A 20,625-nucleotide genomic window follows, 5' to 3' on the forward strand; every position below is an offset into this window, starting at 1 on the left:
ATTCGAAATTAAAATAAGAGTGAACAAAAGACATAAACACTTGTCAATATTCATATGAAAGCGCATACTCTCTACGATCCTAATGGTACTTGAACAAAGCTTGTGAATTTAAACTTTGGCAGAGAGAAACACTATGAAATGCAAAACATTTTCGGCAAGTGTTGATTTTATAAACATTTTAAAGCAAACCCTGGGAAATTATCGCAAACAAAATTGGAATGCAACCATTATGAGATGTATGCTAAAACTGAAAAACTTCTCCCCCTACATTTAAAGCTGGGTATTGGTGTTTACTGATGTGACTGAACTGTGATTAATCAGAGGTCATATAGTTCCCATGGGTTATAATCTAAATTGGACAGGCGAAGCACAAAAAAAGGTACCATTAAGTACAGAGCTTCAGAAAGTGGTAAGTAATTTACATCGGGGGGATACCAGTTAAAGGAAAGAGGGCATTTCTGAAAATACTTTAAGCCCATTACACACGATCAGGAGGACAGCAATACTAGAAAAACGGTGCCGATCACTGTTGAAACAGGCAGGGCCAGCTTTGTGGGCACGTGGCCTGTGCAACCACACAAACACCCTGCACTTAGAATCGCTCCATACTTGTTTAATGTACCACAGTAACTGCTTTAAAGTTATCAATGCACGAGGTCCCCTCATTTTCATTTTACACCGGGGCCCACAATCCTGTCGGCAGTCTTGACTGCAGGAGTGTTGAAAAGTATGGCTGAATGGGCCCAAAGGAGAGATTTCCTTTCAAATGTGGAGAAGGAATATGTACAGATAGGGCTACGTAAGAATTTCTTTTTAATTAAGATTTCTAGACCATTATTTAATGAAACTATAAAAACACAGTAAACATTTAAATTTTACATTATTATTGGAGTTTGCTTAAATTTCAGCAAAGCGAAGAGGGTACAAGTAACCTGCATTCAGGCACTGAAACAGTATCCCCTAGTCATGGGAGAGGTTCATTAGGATGTCACATCCACCGGGCACAGCGCCATCATCTGGTGAATGCCAGCATCACAAGTCCTTTACTTTGCCCAGACAAGCTGTTTTAGGTTGTTCTCTAGATGTAGATTATTCATAGTCTCAGCAGCGGTAACTATTTTCCCAGTCAAAAAGAAGGCCCTTTGCATGTCCCTGACTCTGATTCATTGATATGATTCTTAAGATCAACTCGTTCATCACTCTGAACTTCAACTGGCAATGATATATACTATACCATACGTTTTCCTCTTCTGAACATGTAAATGTCAACACATCCAAAAGCAGAAAATCACAAACTTTACATTGCATTAACATATAAAAGAAACCAATCATATCAGTGCCAGCCAAAATGAAATCAATATCCTTATTTGAATGTTACCTTTTCGTGTCTGCGCTCAATTCGTCAAAATTGTCAATAGGCCATTTTTTCCCATCGGCCCTTATCATTTGAACAACGAGCATTGTCTTCTTTAATTTTACGATGCTGGGAGTAAACGTCACTGGGATATCAAGAAGCCCTCTAGGAGACAATGGTATTCCTGTAAAAAACACAAAAATAATTTTAATGTGGTAAAAATTTCCAGAATATAATTTGAACAGCAGAAAGTAATCACCTAATTCCTCTACTGATAATCAAGTTTTCGAGATTACTTTTGAATAACAACAACAAAAAACATCATGCAGAAGTGTAAGTGACTTAATTGGCTTCATCATTAATTTTCCTCGAGGGGAAGGGAGGACATAAGAGAGGGAGAGAAACATCGATATGAGAGAGAAACATTGATCAGTTTCACATGCACCCCAACTGGGGACTGACCCCGCAACCTAGGAATATGCCCTGCCTGGGGTTCGAACCAGCAAGCTTTCAGTTTGTGGGATGATGCCAAACCAACTGAGCCACATGGGTCAGGGTGGCATTAACTCTTTAAAAAAATACATTTTATCCAGAAGAGGCTGGAGTGTGGAAGGAACGTTAAGACTGGCGGCTTAGGTTTCCCTGAGTGCTAGAAGAACCACAAAACCTATGAGTATTTTCAAGTCACTACATTTTGCAAAAGACAAAGTATAGCCATTTTGACCCTTTAATTCCTTGTGTATTTTCTTCCTAAAACATACCACTCCAAGTTTCTGCTTGGAGCCCCCAAAGTGCTACCAGTAGGCTGTTCACTTATTTAACTGATACCATGAGGGAAGCCAAAGCTTAATTGTGAGAGAAAGGGGCATCCGCTCCAAGTTGTAAAGACCAGAAGACAGAAAAACTGACAGCATCTTCTCGTGTTCTAGAGAATATTAGAATTTTTCAATCTCTACTTTGTATAAGAACCACCTGTGAAACATCAGATGTGGAGTGTGCTGAGCCCCATGTTTAGAAATTCTGACTTATTTGGTCCGGGCTGTGGCCCAGGAAGCTGCATGTTTAAGTAGCATCTAATGGGACACAGAAGCAGACACTCATGGGACCATACTTTGTAAACAAACCCTGCCTGTTGGACAAATATTAAGAGGTTGGATGAGTGGTGAACTTTTGTCCATTTGTAATGATGACAGTTTCCAAGTGATGCGTGTCTTCTTTTATTGTGAAGAGTAACACTTTTTCTACCAGAAAATAAGGGATATTGTTATAAGATCGACAATATTCACAGCCATTTTGTCTCAGAGGACAATACTGTACTAAACTATTAAGAACATCAAGAAAGGCAATAGAGCCCTGGCTGGTGTGGCTCAGTGGATTGAACACCAGCCTGCCAACCAAAGGGTCACTGGTTTGATTCCCAGTCGGGGCAGATGCCTGGGTTGTGGGCCAGGCCCCAGGTGGAGGGTGGAGGCTGTGCAAGAGGCAGCCACACACTGATGTGTCTCTCCCTCTCTTTCTCCCTTCCTTCCCCTCTGTCTAAAAATAAATAAATAAAATCTTTTAAAAAAGAAAGGAAACAGAAAATTGTCCCTGTGCAAAACATCCCAACTCAAAATTCTTACAAGTTGTCAAATTTTTAATTTTATTCCTTCAGCAAATGAAAATGTTGTAAGGTTTAATATTATAGTTTATAAGGATTATTAGTATTTATTTAGTACTGACTATATGCCAGGCTCCACGCTCAGTATTTTTCACACAATATCTCATTTCATTCTCAGAAAATCACCATAAACTAAGTGCTCTTATGTCTCTCATTTTAGATAGAGGAATTGAGACGATTTGGTTAACTTGCCCAAAGTCCCAATGAAAGATTGTATTGTTCACTAAGCAATTTAAACAAAGTATGATCTTCAACTTGGGCATTATGAACTTTATATTTTTAGTGAATCACTAATTCGAATGAATTAAAACAGCAAGAGCTGGAATAGAATAAAAATAGGAAGAGCTCAGTCAACCAAACAATCATGCATTCCCAAGGAAATGAAGTTTAGAAATGGTCACTTACCATTACAAAATTACATTATCACTGCATTATAATTACATAATTATCCTTGTGTATGACTTCTATTCGGTTAAATTTCTGAAGGTTCTGAATGATGGTTGTTCTATAGTTCAGTTGTAATTTCGGTGTGGCTATGCAAGGAGGTGAACCATGTTTACCTGTGACACCATCCTGACCGGAAGTCCACAACTAATATAGCGCTTTGATTAATTACCCTGTCTTCCTTGTCCTCTCCACTACACTAAGTAGTGTGTGTATGCAAAATATTCTCTTCAGCTGCAGAAATACACTATGATAAAATATAGAGCATGAATTGTAGAAGTTTAAATCTATGCTGTTACTTCCTAGTTCTGTGACACTGAAAAAGTTAATTAAATTTCTAAGTGAGATTTTCTTCATATGAAAAAGAAAGCTAATGTAATACATACATCAAGCTATCACTATGGCAAAGGTACTATTACAGTTCCATCCAGATAATCCCATTTTGTACAGCATACATTAATTCTGCACTATTTTATTCTCTTACTTATTCATTCTGAAAATACTATGTGCCATGCACTGGAATAAGCAGTATGGATAAAATGGTGAAGAAAATAAATCTCCTGCTTTCTTGTGTGCTGCATTCCAGAATATATTGGGAGGGTGAAGAGAGAAGTAAAACAGTAAATAAAAAATGTACTATATATATGGTTGTTGCTGAGTAAATAAATGTTTAAAAGGGTTGGTTAAAGAGGATGTGGAAATTAAATAACATAGGGTGATTCAGGAAGACCTCTGTGATGTAATGAGCAGGGCAACTAAGTATGTTTGAGAAGCCTCATAGACGTGTGGGGGGAAATATTGAGACAGCATGTGACTATAAGAGTCTGGATGTAAGGAGAGGGCAAGGCTGGGGCTATCGATTCACTAGCTGTTGTAAGCTCATGTGTGACTAAATGAAATTCTATTAGGAATGAGTGTCAATAGAAATGACAATAGGACAGTAGTCTAAGCTTTGGGCCTCTAGGAAGTCAGGGGGACAGGGACAGAGGAAAAATATGCAAAAGAGAATGAGGAGGACTTACTAGAGAGAAGAATCAAAGGAGAATTGAGTCCTGGTGGGCGACTGTTTCCAAAACAGTGAGTGATGAGCTGCAACAAGCTCAAGTGTTGAGCAAGATGAGGACAGCACACAGATGATTAGATCTGGCAATGCTACATTAGGGATGAACTGAAAAAGAGCTGTAGTAGTAGACAGATGGGGAAGAAAGCCGGATTTGCTTGGGTTGAAAAGATAATGGTATAAGAAGTGAAGACAGTAAGTATAGACAAGCTTTCAAATTATTTTGCTACACAAAAGGATCAGAATAATGGGATAGTAGCTGGCAGAGATAAGTGATAAAGGGAGGCCTGTCTATTAACATCAAGAGCTTCTATTGCATGTGTATGTTGACAGAAATAATCCAATAAGAATCATTATAGAGAAGACAGAGGGGAGAACTCCTGGAGAGCTCCGCACAGTTGGATAGGTGTGTGGTTCAAGGACCAAGCAGAGGGAGCACATTCTGATATAATGTGAAGGACCACAGGTGCAAGGATGAAAACAAAATTAGGCTGATCGATATAACGGAAGAACTAGACAATTAGACTCTGAGTTCACTCTATATTCTCAATTAAATGGGAAAGGAGAATATCAGTTGTGAGAAGGGGAGGAAATGATGAATGTTAGTAGTAGTTACCAGGTTTCAATTCAAAGTAGGAAATTTTACTATACCAAATTTTATTAAAGGAAAACCAGGTTCCATCAAAAGTTCATCACTCACTCACAATTTACCTATTTCTCTATAGTTCTTTCTGTCTACACATCCACCAACCATGCTATCTGTTTAAAAGGCCTCATGCTCTACAATTCCTGAGCAATCTGCTCTTTGTTAGAATATTTACCTGCATTTGTGAAATGAAGAAAATTGCATAAAGTGGTGGAAAAAAGAAATGACACTGTGCTTTAGGTTCCCTTTTACAAGCTTAGACCACATAAACTATTTTAATAAGTTTAATGTCTGTTCTCATGATAAAAATGTTCTAGTGGTATAAGTAGGCCTAAATTTCAGGTTATATAGACTTTTCTGATGGACAGGCACCCAGGCATCTTTGCATAACAATATAGTAGCTTGGTTTTTGTTTTTGTTTTTTTTAACAATAAAATCAGTAGCTTCAATGACTACCTAGGAAGTCCACCTAGTTTACACTATAAATCATAATTACAAATCTATGTGACTGGAACCTGAACTCATTCTTGGGAAAATTGGTTATTTGACATAATAAGAAAGGTCACTTTATAAAAAATGTGAAATGATGCTCAGCTGAAACCTGGGCATGCTTCACGTGCTGGCAGCAGCCCCAGCCGGCATTGAGTGTCACTCAACACTGAGTTCTCGAAGACATTTTCCAATTCATAAGCAGCAACATCTAATTTCAAAAGCATTGTTTTTGCAAATAACATTTTATTATTGATGTCAAAATACATGATATACGGTAACTAAAATCAATATAAGACATGGCAATTACCTCTCATAAGAAAAAAAGTGTCTTTTCTGAATGCTAATGCTATCACTCTGATTACTTAGCTTTGATTATTAGCAATCACATGAACACAAATGATGCATATTTTATCTTTAAAAAAGATACCAAATTACAGATACCAAACATAGTGTATCTCTATCCTTTTGACTATTCTCTCATTGTAATATGACATAATCCCTGTCCAATATAGAACATTTGAGAAAATTATAAAGATGCAGTTGTACATAATGACAGCAAGATCCTATGTACCTTTGACCAGTTATCTCCCTTGGTGTCATCCTGTAAGACTACATATGATACAAAAACTAGAATATTTATATTGATACAGTAAAAATCAAGGAAGTTTCCTCACAACAAGTTTGACCTTTTACATACTTCCTCACGTCTCTCGCTACTCCATTCCTGAATCATTACAACTGCTAATCTAGTCTTCATTTCTATAATTTTATCACACAGAAGATGTTAAATGAATGGAATCATTGAGTATATAAACTTCTGCAGTTAACTTTTTCACTCAGCATAATTCCCTAGATGTCCAATCGAGTTGCGCTTATTAAAAATGAATTCAGCAAAATAAAGGGATACACAGTTGACATTCAGAAATTGGTTGCATTTTTATACTCCAATAATGAACTACCAGAAAGAAAAATTAAGAAACAATCCCATTTGAAATTGCATCAACAAGAATAAAATACCTAGGAGTAAATTTAACCAAGGAGTCAAAAGACCTGTACTTGGAAAACTATAAGGCACTGAAAAAATTGAGGAAGATACAAATAAATGGAAGGATATGCTATGCTCATGAATAGGAAGAACTAACATTGTTGAAGTGTCTATATTACCCAATGTAATGTACAGAGTCAATGCAATCTCTATCAAAATACCAATGGCATTTTTTACAGAACTAGAAAAAAATAATTCTAAAGTTTTTATGGAACCAGGAAAGATCCTGAATAGACAAAGAAATCTTGAGAAAGAAGAATAAAGTTGGAGGTATTGTGCTACCTACTATCAAACATTACTACATGGCTATAATAATCAAAACACCCTGGTGGCATAAAACCAGATACATAAATCAGTGGAACAGAATAGAGACACTCTTCCAGAAAGGACATACAGATGGTGAACAGATATATGAAAAGATGTTCAACATCACTCATCAGGGAAATGCAAATGAAAACCACAATGAGATATCACCGCACACCTGTCAGAATGGCTGTCATCAGTAAATCAACAAACAAGTGTTGTAAAATATGGAAACAACCATCAGTAGATGGATAAAGAAGAGGTGCATAAATATATACAGTGGCCTATTACTCAGCTATAAAAAGAATGAAATACAGTCATCTGTGACAACATGGGTGGACCTGCACGGTGGACAGACAAAAAGAAATATCACACGATTTCACTTATATGTGGAATCTGAAAAGCAAAATAAAAAACAAACAGAACAGAAACAAACAGAGAGGACAAATTGATGATCACCAGATTGGAAAGAGAGAGCTGGGGGAATGAATGAGAAAGGTGAAAAGGATTAAGAATTATAAATTGCTAGTTTATAAAAATAGCCACTGGGATATAAAGTACAGCATAGGGACTGTCAGTCAACAATATTGTAAAAACTATGTAGCGTGCCAGGTGGGTACTAGATAGACTTGAAGGGGTGATCACTGCATAAGATATGCTATAAATATCTCATCACTATGTTGTAACTCTGCAACTTACATCAATATGTCAACTGTAACTGAAAAATAACTCTTTAAAAGAGTTATGCTTATTAATGTTCATCCCTTTATATTGCTGGCCACAGATGTGCCAGTTTTCTTACCCATTCATGCATTGAAAGGCATGTCATTTGTTTCTGGATTTTGACCATTGTTAATAAATCTGCTATAAACGTTCATGCACGTGTTTTTTATGTGGACATCCTTTTTTATTTTTCTGGGATAAATCTTTCAAGTATGCATGTTTACTTTTGTAAGAAACCACCCAATCGTTTTCCAGAATGGTTGGGCCCTTGCATTCCCATCAGCTACAAGCGATGCAGCGCCTCTACCTCTTCGCTAACATTTCATGTTGTCACTATTTTTATTTTAGCCATTCTGATAGGTTTGCAGTAAAATCTCAGTGTGGTTTTATTTTGCATTTCCCTGAAGACTAACGGCGTTGAACACCTTTTCATGTGCTATCAGTATATTCTTTTTGGGGAAATGCCTGCTAACATTCTTTATCAACTTTCTAAGTTAATTATATTTTTATTAGTGAATTTTCAGTACTTTTATATATTCTAGATACTAACCCTTTGTCACAGATATGGTTTGTAAATATTTCCTCCCAGTTTATAGCTTTTTATTTCATCATCTTGTCATGGGCTTTTATAGAGCAAAGTATTTGTTTGATGATGTCCAATTTATTAATTTCTCCTCAGGGAATTTGCTATTGGTGAAATCTGAGAACTATTTGCTTAGCATTACATTGAGCTATTTTCTGTGTAAGTTGTTAACATCTTGGTAGGAATTGCATTCAATCTACAGATTAATTTGGATAAAACTGACACCATTGCTATATTGTCTTCCAGTTCATCTATACAGCATATCTGTCCTTTTATTTATGTTTGATTTTGTCATTTTCAGCATAGAAGTCCTATACATGGTTTGTTAGATTTATTTCTAAGGAATTCTAAGAACTTCTTTTATTTGGAGAGATTGTGAATGGTTTTATGTTTTTAGTTTCCACATTTTCATTGCTATTATATATAAATACGATTGATTTGTGTGTGTGTGTTGTTCTTGTTTCCCGTGACCTTGCTGAACTCACTTAATACCTCTACGAGATTTTTGTGGTAGATTCTTTGGGATTTTCTGGTACATCATGTGATATAAAAACAGGGACAGTATATTTCTTCCTTTCCATTCTATTTGCCTCTTGTTTCCTTTGCTTGCCTTCCAATGGTACATGAAGTAAGTGGGGAGTGTGGGCATACTTTTATTGCTGCCAATTTTAGAAAGAAATTATTTAATGTTTCATAATTAAATGTGATATTAGTTGTAGTTTATCATGTAAGCTTTTTAGCAGGTTGAGAAGGTTCCCTTTTATTCCTTGGTTGTAAAAAATTTTAGACGAAATAATATTGGGTTTATCCCTAATGTTTTTTTCTATGTTGATTGACATGTGATTTTTTTCTTCAGTCTTTTTAACAGGATGGATTATATTAATGGAATTTCAAATACCGAACCAGTGTTTGCTGTGGAATAAACAACATTTGGTCATGGGTATATATTTTGTTATATAGTGGTGGGTTCAATTTATGGATATTTTGTTGAAGATCTTTGTCTTTAATTTCATGAACAGTATTAGTCTGTAATTTTATTGTCGTTCTTTGGTTTTTTATCAGGGGTGTTAATGCTGGCCTCACAGAATAAGTTGGAAAGTGTTCCTTCCACTTTTCTTGTAGGAGTTTGGGAAGGACTGGTGTTAATGAAGTTTGGAGTTCACTAGAAGTGGATTGATTTCTCAGAAGCTGTTGAATGTATCCACATTATTTTTCTAATGTCTTAGGTTATCTGTAGTGATATTCCCTTGGGTTACTTGAACGTATTTTAGGATTCTAACTGATTTACAATGTTTCTGTGTATATCACTTCATGTAATTTTCTTAGTTCTTTTAAATGGTGACTATATATATATACACGTACGTGTGTGTGTGTATCTCATATTGCTGTCCACAAAAATAATGTTTAACTACCTTGAATGAAGTACATATACCTTATGTTTTAAAATGTTTCAATCAGGTATGATAGGATATTTAGACACAGAAACGACTGTCAGGAAGGAAAAAGTTTTCATACTCACATTTGTCAAGAAACGGGGGGCACAGCATGCCATGCAGGGCCGCAGAGAAAAGCACCAGAGGTGCTCATGGGCTGGGGGAACGGGCAGGAGCCTTTACTGTGGTTTTCATGGGAAAGAATGAGCAAAGTAGGCTAAGCAGGTTTAGGATGGGCTACTATGAATAATCTCAGTGGACTTTGGGGTGTGGGATTCCTGATCATGGGATATAAGTGTAGGAGAACATTGGCCTGGAATGTAAAAGCCTAATAGAAGAGGTGTTGGAAGTATGGGCTCTGGATTGGTTAGTTTGAATATGAAAGTAAATTACATCTGAGTAATTTACTATCTCTGGGAATAGCTAACTCTGAGGGAGGCATTTTCATCCCTGTCAGCAAGGCCCCAGATATATATAATCTATATATAATTATCTTAAGACTTCCTCTCTATATATTAATAGATAGATTGATATAGCTATATAGACTCTGTATCAGAGTGTTATAATTTTTACTTCACTCAGAAAATATGATTTAAGGAACTCAAAAGTAGGATAGTCTATTATTAATATATTAATATTTATTTTACCCATTCTATCTAATGTTCTTCACTTTCTGAAGTTTTAATCCTTCTTATACTTCTATCTACTTAGAGAAAACCCTTCAGCCATTCTTTAAGGGCTGCTTTGCTTTTAACGAGTTTTGTGTTCTCGTATCTGAGTATGTCTACATTTTCCCTTTATTCATGAAGGGTCTATTCTTGGGATACTGAACTTACAGCTCACTATTCTTTCAGTACTTGACAAATATGTGCCACTTCCCTCTGGCCTCCATGGTTCCAGATGAGAAATTTCTTATTATTTTAATTGGTGTTTCCCTATAAATAATGCATTGTTTCTCTCTACCTTGTTTTCAAAATTTCTTTGTCTTTAGTTTTCAGATGTTTAATTATGATGTGTCTTGCCATAGATTTCTTTTGCTTAAAAATATTTGGTGTTTACTCAGCCTCTTGAATCTAGAGGCAAGTTTAAATCTCTTTGGCATATTCTCAGGTATTATACCTTTGAATGATGTTTCATTCCCCCACTCTCTTTTCCCTATGGGTTTATGATGAGATGACTATTATTTCTTTTATTTTCCTACAGGCTCCTGAAACTGTTCTTTACTTTTCCTTTTTTTTGTAAGTTTGTTTTCTCTGTTGTTCAGATTGTATAAACTATGTTGATCTCTCCTGACTTTTGTTGATTCTATTCTCCATCATCTCCATTCTATTCTTGATCCCATCCAGCAAGATATTTATTTAATTTACTATATTTTATCAGTTCTATAATTTCCAGTTGGTTCTTTACTTAACTTACATTTTCTCAGATTCTCTATTTTTTCTTTTGTTTCATGAGAATTCAAAATCATTTGTTGAAGTAGAATATGGGCTATTGATTGAATTGCCTTATTGCAGAAGGGTGGGGTAAAAGTTTTGTCCCCCGAGGGGCAAAAGAGAGGAGACCAAAAAGAGATAGGAGGAAGCACAGTGCCAATAAGCTCCATCTCTCATGTCTTCATTCTGCCTTATTGGTGCTAGGTGTCGCTGGAAGCTCAGTTCCCCTTCCTCACGTCACTTCATCCAATCTTTTTGATGCTCAATAGGGGTGTAAATTGTGATCCCCACTGGATCCCACAGACTCTAGGGACTGGGCTAGAGTAGGAGTGTGTACTGACCCTGCATTACATCCTACTGGACCTTGCTAACACCAAAAGTGGGAAGAAGAGTGGACTGCTTACTAGCCCAACTTGCACTAATTTGCTCCGTCTCACTCACAACAGGTGCACTTAGAGGTGACTGGACCTCCAGGCACCATCTCTTTAAGTCTCATTATTGCTGAGTGGGGACAGATTCTCAGCTTGTGATAATCCTGTTCACACTACCTTGGTGGAGTACCTGGAGCTCTGCCTGCTTCTACCAAGAAAGAAATGAAAGATAAATTCCCCTGTCAGTTCCATCAACACTATTCTGGCAGGGAACTGGAGGGCCGCCTATGTGAGCGGAGGCCATGGTAGGTTAGTTTGTTGCATGGTTCTGTCAACACCACAGACAGGAGAAGGGAAGGAAATCAGAGTGTACTGCTTGTGAGACATGAGGGTGGGGTGGGGTAGGGTAGGAAGTTAACTCTCCGCTTAGCCCAACTGAACATATGGGGGTCAGGGATATGTGGTTATTATATTGATGTTTGGCTAGAGCATGGTAAGAAGGAAGAGGAGTATGCTATCTTGGCAAAGCAAGAAGTACAGTAAATGAAAGTATTTAAAAAATATTTTCTCAAGTATGAATTGTTTCTAATATCTACATACAATCCAAGATAGACCTTCTTTCCATTTATATATTATGATTATCTCAGTTCTGTAATTTCTTTTGGGATGATAGAAAATGTTGCAAAACATAAAAATGCAAAAATCTAGGAATATAAATTAATTGATTATGATACTTAATGCCACTATCAATAACACTAAAGTGATAAGGATTTTTCTAGTTGTAGGGAGCCACTGTCTTCTCAGGGAAGAGTCGGGTTTCAAGAAGGTACTGAAAACATTTAGATAATTTGGTTTAGGGAACAGAGGGTATTTTCCTTATGATAGGTCATGCATCCTAGAAGATAGTGTGATAAAGTCTCAGGATTCGGAAAGAGGTGAGGCTTGCGGTAAAAAAAAGAAAAAAAAAAGTAATTGATTGCCCTGGCCAGGGTGGCTCAGTTGGTTGGAGCATTGTCCTGTAGACTGAAAGGTGGTGGGTTCAATTCCCAGTCAGGGCAAACGGCTAGGTTGCAGGTTTAGTCCCCAGTTGGGGCACGTGAGAGAGGCAACTGATTAATGTTTGTCTCTCACATCAGTGTTTCTCTCTCTCCCTCCTTCTCTTTCTCCCTCTAAGCATGTCTTTCGGTGAGGATAAACAAAACTGAAAATACACTGCCCTTGGGGATATGAATGCTGAGAATGAGGAATAACCCAGAAGAGGTGGTGTTCATATGGCAACGTATATAAAGTGGGATGAATGTATAACCACACACCACCGCATGGAGGAGAGATACATTGGGGTGGTTAAGACTGCACACTCTCACTATCTTTGGGGATAAGGTCTTGGAGGTGGGCAAGAATGGATAACTCAGCAAAAATACATTACACATAAGAATCTGCTAATAGCTTGAAAACAATCTACCAATTATTCAACACTCCCTAACTACCTGAGCTTATGCATGTACTTTGCTATGTTTGAGTTTAGCATTCTCAACACTCAGCCCTCTAACATAACAAAATAATGGCAAATGTAGAGCTTGCAAATGTACTTAGGAATTGAATGCTCGTCCCTAACAGAAATGCCTCACCATTTACCTTTTTCTTCCTATCAGTGTTCTTCCTGAGGGAAGTTGTGATAAAGATCACAGCTCCATTTACATGAGGTAAGAAGATGAATAACACTCGGTGAGGGCTTCTTCAGCTCTTATCAAAGTGTCAGGGATGCCATTACATGCCCAATTGCTATGGGAAAGGAAATCCATTATAGCTACCACAATTCAGGAAGAACAAAAGTGGCAAAAGGGAATGAGTGGCTGTGCTTAGTCAAAAGAGGAAAATCCTAGAATGGATGTTTTCATAAAATGCATTCATCATATCCATTTTATGAGATAATTGAAAAAATATACATCGAATCCTTCTGTAAGATTTCATTATGACTTGCCCATAGAGCTTTTCACAGGAGAAAATTTCAGTTGTGTATTTATTTCCTACTCAGGGAGACCATGCATTTATATCTGTTTGATCTTACTTTTACACTTAAATATGCAAAGGGATGTCAGCTAAAAGAAGAAAAAAAAAGATAATTTCAATTGAGGTGTAATTGGATTTTTGACATATCACATAGAGAGAGGTCTGATTACATCTGACAGATCCATATTGATTTTCATTTTAAATTCTTCTTAGTTAACATACTTTGTTTTTTCTGGATTTTTTTTGGCTTTAAATTAAATAAAGGTTTGAAGTGATAGGAAATTTTAATTAACCTCATCGACCGAATGTAGTATCTACCTTGGAAATAGAGTTTGATATTTTTTCATACAAAAATTAACATAATGAGACATTTAATATTTTTGTAGCCTAAATGTAAGTTTTGTTTTTTAGAATGAACCAAACAGGTCATAAGACATAGCTTAGAAGGTATTTTCTTTTTTAATTTATTTTTAGAGAGGGGGGAACGAGGGAGAAAGAGAGGGAAAGAAACATCAATGTGTGGTTGCCTCTTTTACACTCTCCGATGGGGGACCAAACCCACAACCCAGGCGTGTGACCTTACCGGGAATTGAACCAGTGACCTTTCACTTTGGGGGACAATACCCAACCAACTGAGCCATACCAGTCAGGGCTAGAATGTATTTTCACTTATCAGAGTCTAAGAATTAAAACAAAAATGTGATGACTACAAAACTGCATTAGGTTTCTCAAAAGCGACCCAAATGTGCTAAAGCTGTCACCACCTTTACTATCTCTCCAAACTTCTTTACAGTGTCTGGCTCTTTAAGGCTCTTGCAGAGAGAAGCTAGTGCATTCTATGCTCTTCCATATCTGTGGTTTTTGTGCCAGGGATCTTCAGTACTTTTGCCTGGATTTCTTCTGTATCTTATGCATGTGGATAAATGTTCAATTTTAAGCATGTTTTATTGTTTCTCCCAACATATTATGTTGAGCCCAACATAGTAAAAATATTATCAAAACAATAAAAATTGAAAGAGGGTATTCCACTTTACAAAACAAAATTTCACTTTCTAACTCACATGTCATTTGATTCCAAAACTAGTAGAGAAGTATATAATTTGTCTTTCATTTTACCATCTGAGCAATTTTAGTATATATTATTCTTGCTTATGTCTTTTCTAGAACCTAAGAATAAAAGGGTTCCATTTTCAAGGAAAGAGAAAATATTTTAAACTAAGCATAGAAATTAGAATAATTTTTCTAAAAAGCAAACAAACCTATATAGACCTGTTTCTATTAATGTCATTTACCTAATCATGGAACGACAGAATCTTTCAGTTCTAACTTTAATAGTCCTGAGGTATAACCTCCCAGTGAATGTAGGAACATATTCCAAAAAGGTCTTTTGGAGATGGCCCCTCAGCAACTACGTGGATGCATCATCTAATGAGAAGTTCGTATTTCTTACAGCACTCAATTCCTGCGTGAAACAAAATTAGAGAGCTCTTCCTTGTTTTAGTCCCTAATTCTACTACCTAGAGCTCCCGGTCTCTAGTTGAAGTTCTGCTCTCAGCAGCAACACAGGAAACTAACCTCTGTCTTCCACACTTGGAGAAACCCCTTTTCCATGCTCAATATAATTAATTCCCTCAGACGTTAGACAGTTCTTTATATTCATCAATGGCCTGCTAGTCATCTAGACTCCCAAGGACTTAAGATTTTTACTGTCGTATGCTGGCTAGGTACTTCAGTAGTTGATCCCATACCAGTAAGGGCCGCCCTGTGTTATATTTCAGCCCTGATGAATGATTTCCCAGATGTCCAAATGCTGTCCTTGAATTCCTACCTCCATGGACTACCTGCCCATTGGGTCATCATCATTTCTGCCTAGATTATAACCTTATCCTTAATGTAAGATTTTCTGAATTTTCTATTTCACTGTTTCCTAACAACTGTAACTATGTATAGTTTCTGCAGCACCAGTGTAAATTCAATCAGTCAGTCTAGTTGGAAGTTTTGGATACAAGTAGAATTGTCTAGCTATTTATCAGGTATATAAAAGCCATTTCCTGAGCTATAACAAAAGAGCCTTCATCAGTCAATATCCATGCAAAGAAATACTCTATTTCCCAGTATCTTAATATATATTATGGTAACTGACCCAAACTATCCAGGTCTGATCTAATTAGTACAAAGTAGTTTGGAGCAATTACCTACATTCTTAAATCTGAGAAAAGAAATTTTTACTCTTATGGGTCAAATTTACTTTAGATCTTTAGATAATCTTATTACAAAGTATGTTATCAGAAGGAAGTCAGCCTGAGTGCCCTCCTTGGGGCACGCCCACTCGAATCTCCTTTTCAAGTGAAATTTCTTTCTCCTGAACTCTAAGGGTCCCCAGGTGACTTGCAAGCAGGGAAGGAGTGGGCAGCAGCAGCTCATCCCAGGCTAACCCCTGGCCCTGTCTCCAAGGCCCCCTTTCCCTGACTTTCCAGTCAGCTGACAGCAGCCCTGCCTTGACTCACTTCTTTCCCGTAACATTTCTATAGAGCCAAGGCAGCCCCGCCTAGGCTCTCTCCTGTTGCTTCTTCTATCCTAGACCCTTCCTTATTTCACGTTCCCTCACTTTAACAAACGTCCTCTCGAAATTAAAAAAAAAAGAGAGAGAGAAAGTCAGCAAAACCCCAAAATGCACTCCCAAGCTGCACCCCACCATATTCAATTTACGCTTGGCTGTTTTGAACCTGCATGCCAGCCATTCCATTATTTCCTTAATACTCTGTCTTGAAAACCTCAGTCAAACATTAGAGAATACTGAGATTAAATATCCATTTGGCATATAGCACATTAGCTTTCTCTTCCTATTTTTTTGTGACACACAAATTTTCTAAACAGTCTATGGTTTTGCACGCGACATGCATGGCAGAGACTCAGATAAGACTATCAGCAATTTAGGACTACAGCCGTTTCTGCAGGCGAACTCATTTATTCACGTTGGTCCCTTCAGTAAGAACTTTTCTAGCTCCTGTTCAAAACTGCACCTCCAACACCACGACTCTCCTTATCCTCCTCCCTTGCCCATTTTCTCCCCCATCCTATTTGATTACTGCCTGTTTCTTTCCACTAGCATGTACATCCCAGCAAGGAAGATATTTTTGCCTGGTGGGCTCGCTGCTGTATCTACAGAACTCAGAACAGGATCTTGGCATTTGGTTCCCAATAAACAGTAACTGAATGAATTGAGCAAGAAACTGTTCTAGTTGCTGGGGATGGTGTATGAAATAAGACCGAAAATATGCCCTGTATCATGGATCTCAAGTTCTAGTGGGAGAAGAAAAAAAGAAAGAAAGAAACAGGAAAGTATATAGTAAGTTTTAAGTTAATGATTTAGGGAGAGAGAAATAGTGGAGGCTGTTTTCAGGAAAACTTCTCCAAAGAGGTGACATTTTATGGAGACCTTAATGATTTAGGGGAAGTTCAGCAAGAAGTGGGGATATGAGTGTTCCAGGCAGAAGGGTGAGCAATGTAAAAGCTTAAATGGGAACTGGCTCAGAATGTTGATGCAGCAGCTCTGCGAAGGGTAGGAGAGATTACAGGAGGTGAAGTCAGAAAGAAATTCATGCATCAGATCGTGTGGGGCCTTTCTGTTCTCACTTCCCAAAGATGAGCTGGAAAACGTAGGGAGGTTTTAAACAGCCCAGTGGTGTAGCCTAATTGGTGTTTTACAAAAGATCGCTCTGTCTTCTGTGTAGACATTAGAGTGTAGGGTTCAAACCGAAATAGAGGAAGTTACTGCCGCAGTCCAGGTGGTATAGACTAGGGTGAAAGTGGGAGGGCTGGTAAAAAGTGGTCAGAAATAGGATATATATTTTATGGCTTTGCTATCAATATTTACTGATGGGCTGGAAATTTGCAATGAGAAAAAAAAATGAATCAAGTATGACTCCCAGTTTTTCAGCAACATAAACTAGAAAAATAACGGTGCCATCAAGTGAGATGGAGATAGCTTTGAGGAATAAATTAGCATAAGGGTGAGGGGACAAGTATATGAAGAGCAATATTTAGTAAGATATACCTACTAGATAACTATTTGGAGAATAAAATATGCAGTTAAAACTCAGGAGAAAGTATTGAGTTACAGATATAAATTAAGAGGTCATGGTATGTAAATGGTATCCACGGCCTGAAAGAAATGGCCCGGAAGATGGTATAACTGGGGAAGAGGCAAGGCTGAATGCTAAATCATGCCGACATCTAGAGTTCTGATGGCAGGTGTGTAAGTGAAATAAGGCAGTCAGAAAAAGCTAAGAACCACATGATTCCACTCGTATGAGGGACATAAAACTGAAACGCAGAGAAAACAGACAAACAGTGTGGTGGTTACCAGAGGGAAGGGGGTGGGAGGATAGCAAAGGGTAAAGGGGGCCAAATATATGGTGACGGAAGATGATCCCACTCTGGGTGGTGGGCGCACAATGCGATATGCAGATCATGAATCATATAAATGTATGATTGAAACCTATATGACCCCATTAACCAATGTCACCTCAATAAATTTAATAAATAACAAAGAAATAAACATATGTGTTTATTAATTCTTTTGTTAAAAAAAATAGAAGACTCGGAAGGCCTCAACAATGACATAAAAGAAAGGAAAACCAAAAGACAAGTGAATACAGCAGTTCAGGAAGAGGAAAGTCGACTATGTCAAATGCTACTGAGAAATAAAGTAAAATAAGGACATAGCATTGACCCACAGATATTGCAACATGTGACTCATGATTTTCTTGACAAAAGCAATTTCCGTTGAATTGTCAGGATTAAATCTTCACTGATGTGAGTTAGACAGTTGAGAATAGAGACAAAGTAGTAGAGATAGTGCATATAGACAGCTTTCTAGGAAAACATGGTTATTGCCTTTAAAATCTATTTAAAAGCTATTAAATTCCAGAATACACATTCCTTGAGTATATAATTTCTATTGATTGTAGAAAGGATTCCAATATTAGAATGGCATTAGTATTAATAATGAAAGCAGTAGCAACAACTAAAGCAAAATTATTTTCCTATACATTTGTATATATCCTCTACATGTATAAAATACTTTGGAAAAGAATTTGGGTTTCACATTTATTATCTGGATTAATCCTAGATTAGAACATCATCTTAGTGAATCAGAACTGGCAGATAATAACTTTAAAGGCAATAAGGGTATCTTCCTAGGAAGAGTTGGATAATATGAACAAGTTTTACAAATTAATGGTAAATGTAATAATGTAATATTTAAAATGAGCAAAAGTTATGAAGATACAATTTACAAAAAGTCAAATGCATATGGCAATGTTAGATCTGCAAGTTCTGCTTCCTGGACCTCCAAGGTTGTGTTGGCCAATTGAAAAGCTTCATGTTGACAACAGATATCCACTCTCAAAGCAAAAAGGGGGATGATACCTAGCATTACTCTCTCTGGCTACAATAGAATACTGAAATCTTTAAAAGTTACATGAAAAATGACACTAATTAAAATTATATCTGGTTAGTTTTAATTATATGTATAAAATTATGTGGAAAAATTAAAACCTGATATTTTAAAGAAAAAAATTAATTGAAGAGGAATAGAGCAATCTAGTCAAATATATCTCCCCTATCTGCTTTTCTGCCAGGAATTTTTATCTAACCAGACAAGGATTTCCTGATATTGCGATTACTCTGATGACAACGTAAGTTAAGGCTCTAAATCTTCTCTTTTAAATTAAAGGGAAAATTTAATTAGCCCTTACAGAAATTAACATTGTGTAAAATGTTTTGAATAGTGTGCTCATTCTTTACCATTGCATCATGGAATATCAAGAGTACTAAAGTAATATGAGTCATTATATAAAAATATTTTAAAATGTGTTAATAGTTCTCATGAAAATGATTTCTCTTCTTCATCACAGAAAACTGGCATCATTTTAAGCAAAACCTTTATGTATTTGAGGAAGCAATAAGAGAAAATATAATAGTGAGCTATTGTAATTAAAATCAGTAATAAAATATTAAGTATGAATAATCATAAATATAGCCTGTATTATGTAACAACAAATTGTATATTTTGTCAGTGTTATATCACAAAAAGAATGATATATTGTTAATATTTTTTCTATTTTTAAAAGGTGACCTAAAATGGTTTTGAGCATGCTTTGTCCATGAAAACACATGTAAAAATATAAAAATATAAAATCCAAACATTTGTGAAGAGACAGTTGATGACCTAATGAAAATATATAAAATGAATACTGATAAAGTTTCAGTTATCACAGAAATGTCATTTCTTCCTACGCATACAGTTATAATTTAGTTATAATTTAAATTACAACACTTATAATCATGTATAAATTATAATTTAGTTATACTTATATATAAATTATAACTTAGTTATAATTAAATTATAAATTTAAAATAATCCTAATAAATATTTTATCAGTTATTTTCCAGAGGTAGTCAAGTTTATTATAAAGTTCGTGTGGATAAACAAATAGGTAAGAATAGCCAGTAAAACTCTGAGAAGAGAAGAAAGTAATGTGAGAGAGCCATCCTCAACATGTATTAAAGCACATTATAAAGCCTCTCTAATAAAAACGGTATAGTTTTGGTCTTAAAGACAGATCTAGTGGAATGATAGAGACAACCCAGAGATAATCCAAGTACATACGGCAGTGTGGTCAATGACAATGTTGACATATCAAATCAGCGGGGATAAGATGAGCTTGAAAATAAATCTTGAAGAAAGACAGCCATTTAGATAAATGGAAAAAGGTACCATGTTCTTAGATTGAAAGGCTCAATATCCCTTGTGGGTGTGGCTCAGTGGATTGCATGCCAGCCTGCGAACCAAAGGGTCGCTGGTTCGATTCCCAGTCAGGGCACATGCCTGGATTGCGGGCCAGGTCCCCAGTTGGGGGTGTGTGAGAGGCAACCACACATTGATGTTTCTCTCCCTTTCTTTCTCCCTCACTTCCCCTCTAAAAATAAATAAAATATTTAAAAAAATAAAGGCTCAATAACAATATTTTTAAGATGCTAGTTGCTTCCATATCAATGTAT

General features: G+C 36.5%; 1 protein-coding gene across 1 annotated transcript in view; it reads right to left on the reverse strand.

The window, feature by feature from the left end:
* CFAP47 (cilia and flagella associated protein 47) overlaps positions 1-20,625 on the reverse strand; it is a 316,288-nt gene that overhangs the window by 25,709 nt on the left and 269,954 nt on the right. Inside the window, exon 59 of the mRNA XM_053916952.1 lies at positions 1,379-1,538. Within this exon, the coding sequence (XP_053772927.1) occupies positions 1,379-1,538 (160 nt within the window). The remainder of the gene's footprint in view (positions 1-1,378; positions 1,539-20,625) is intronic.

Source organism: Desmodus rotundus, chromosome X (genome assembly GCF_022682495.2).
Source record: "Desmodus rotundus isolate HL8 chromosome X, HLdesRot8A.1, whole genome shotgun sequence".
Lineage (NCBI taxonomy): Eukaryota > Metazoa > Chordata > Mammalia > Chiroptera > Phyllostomidae > Desmodus > Desmodus rotundus.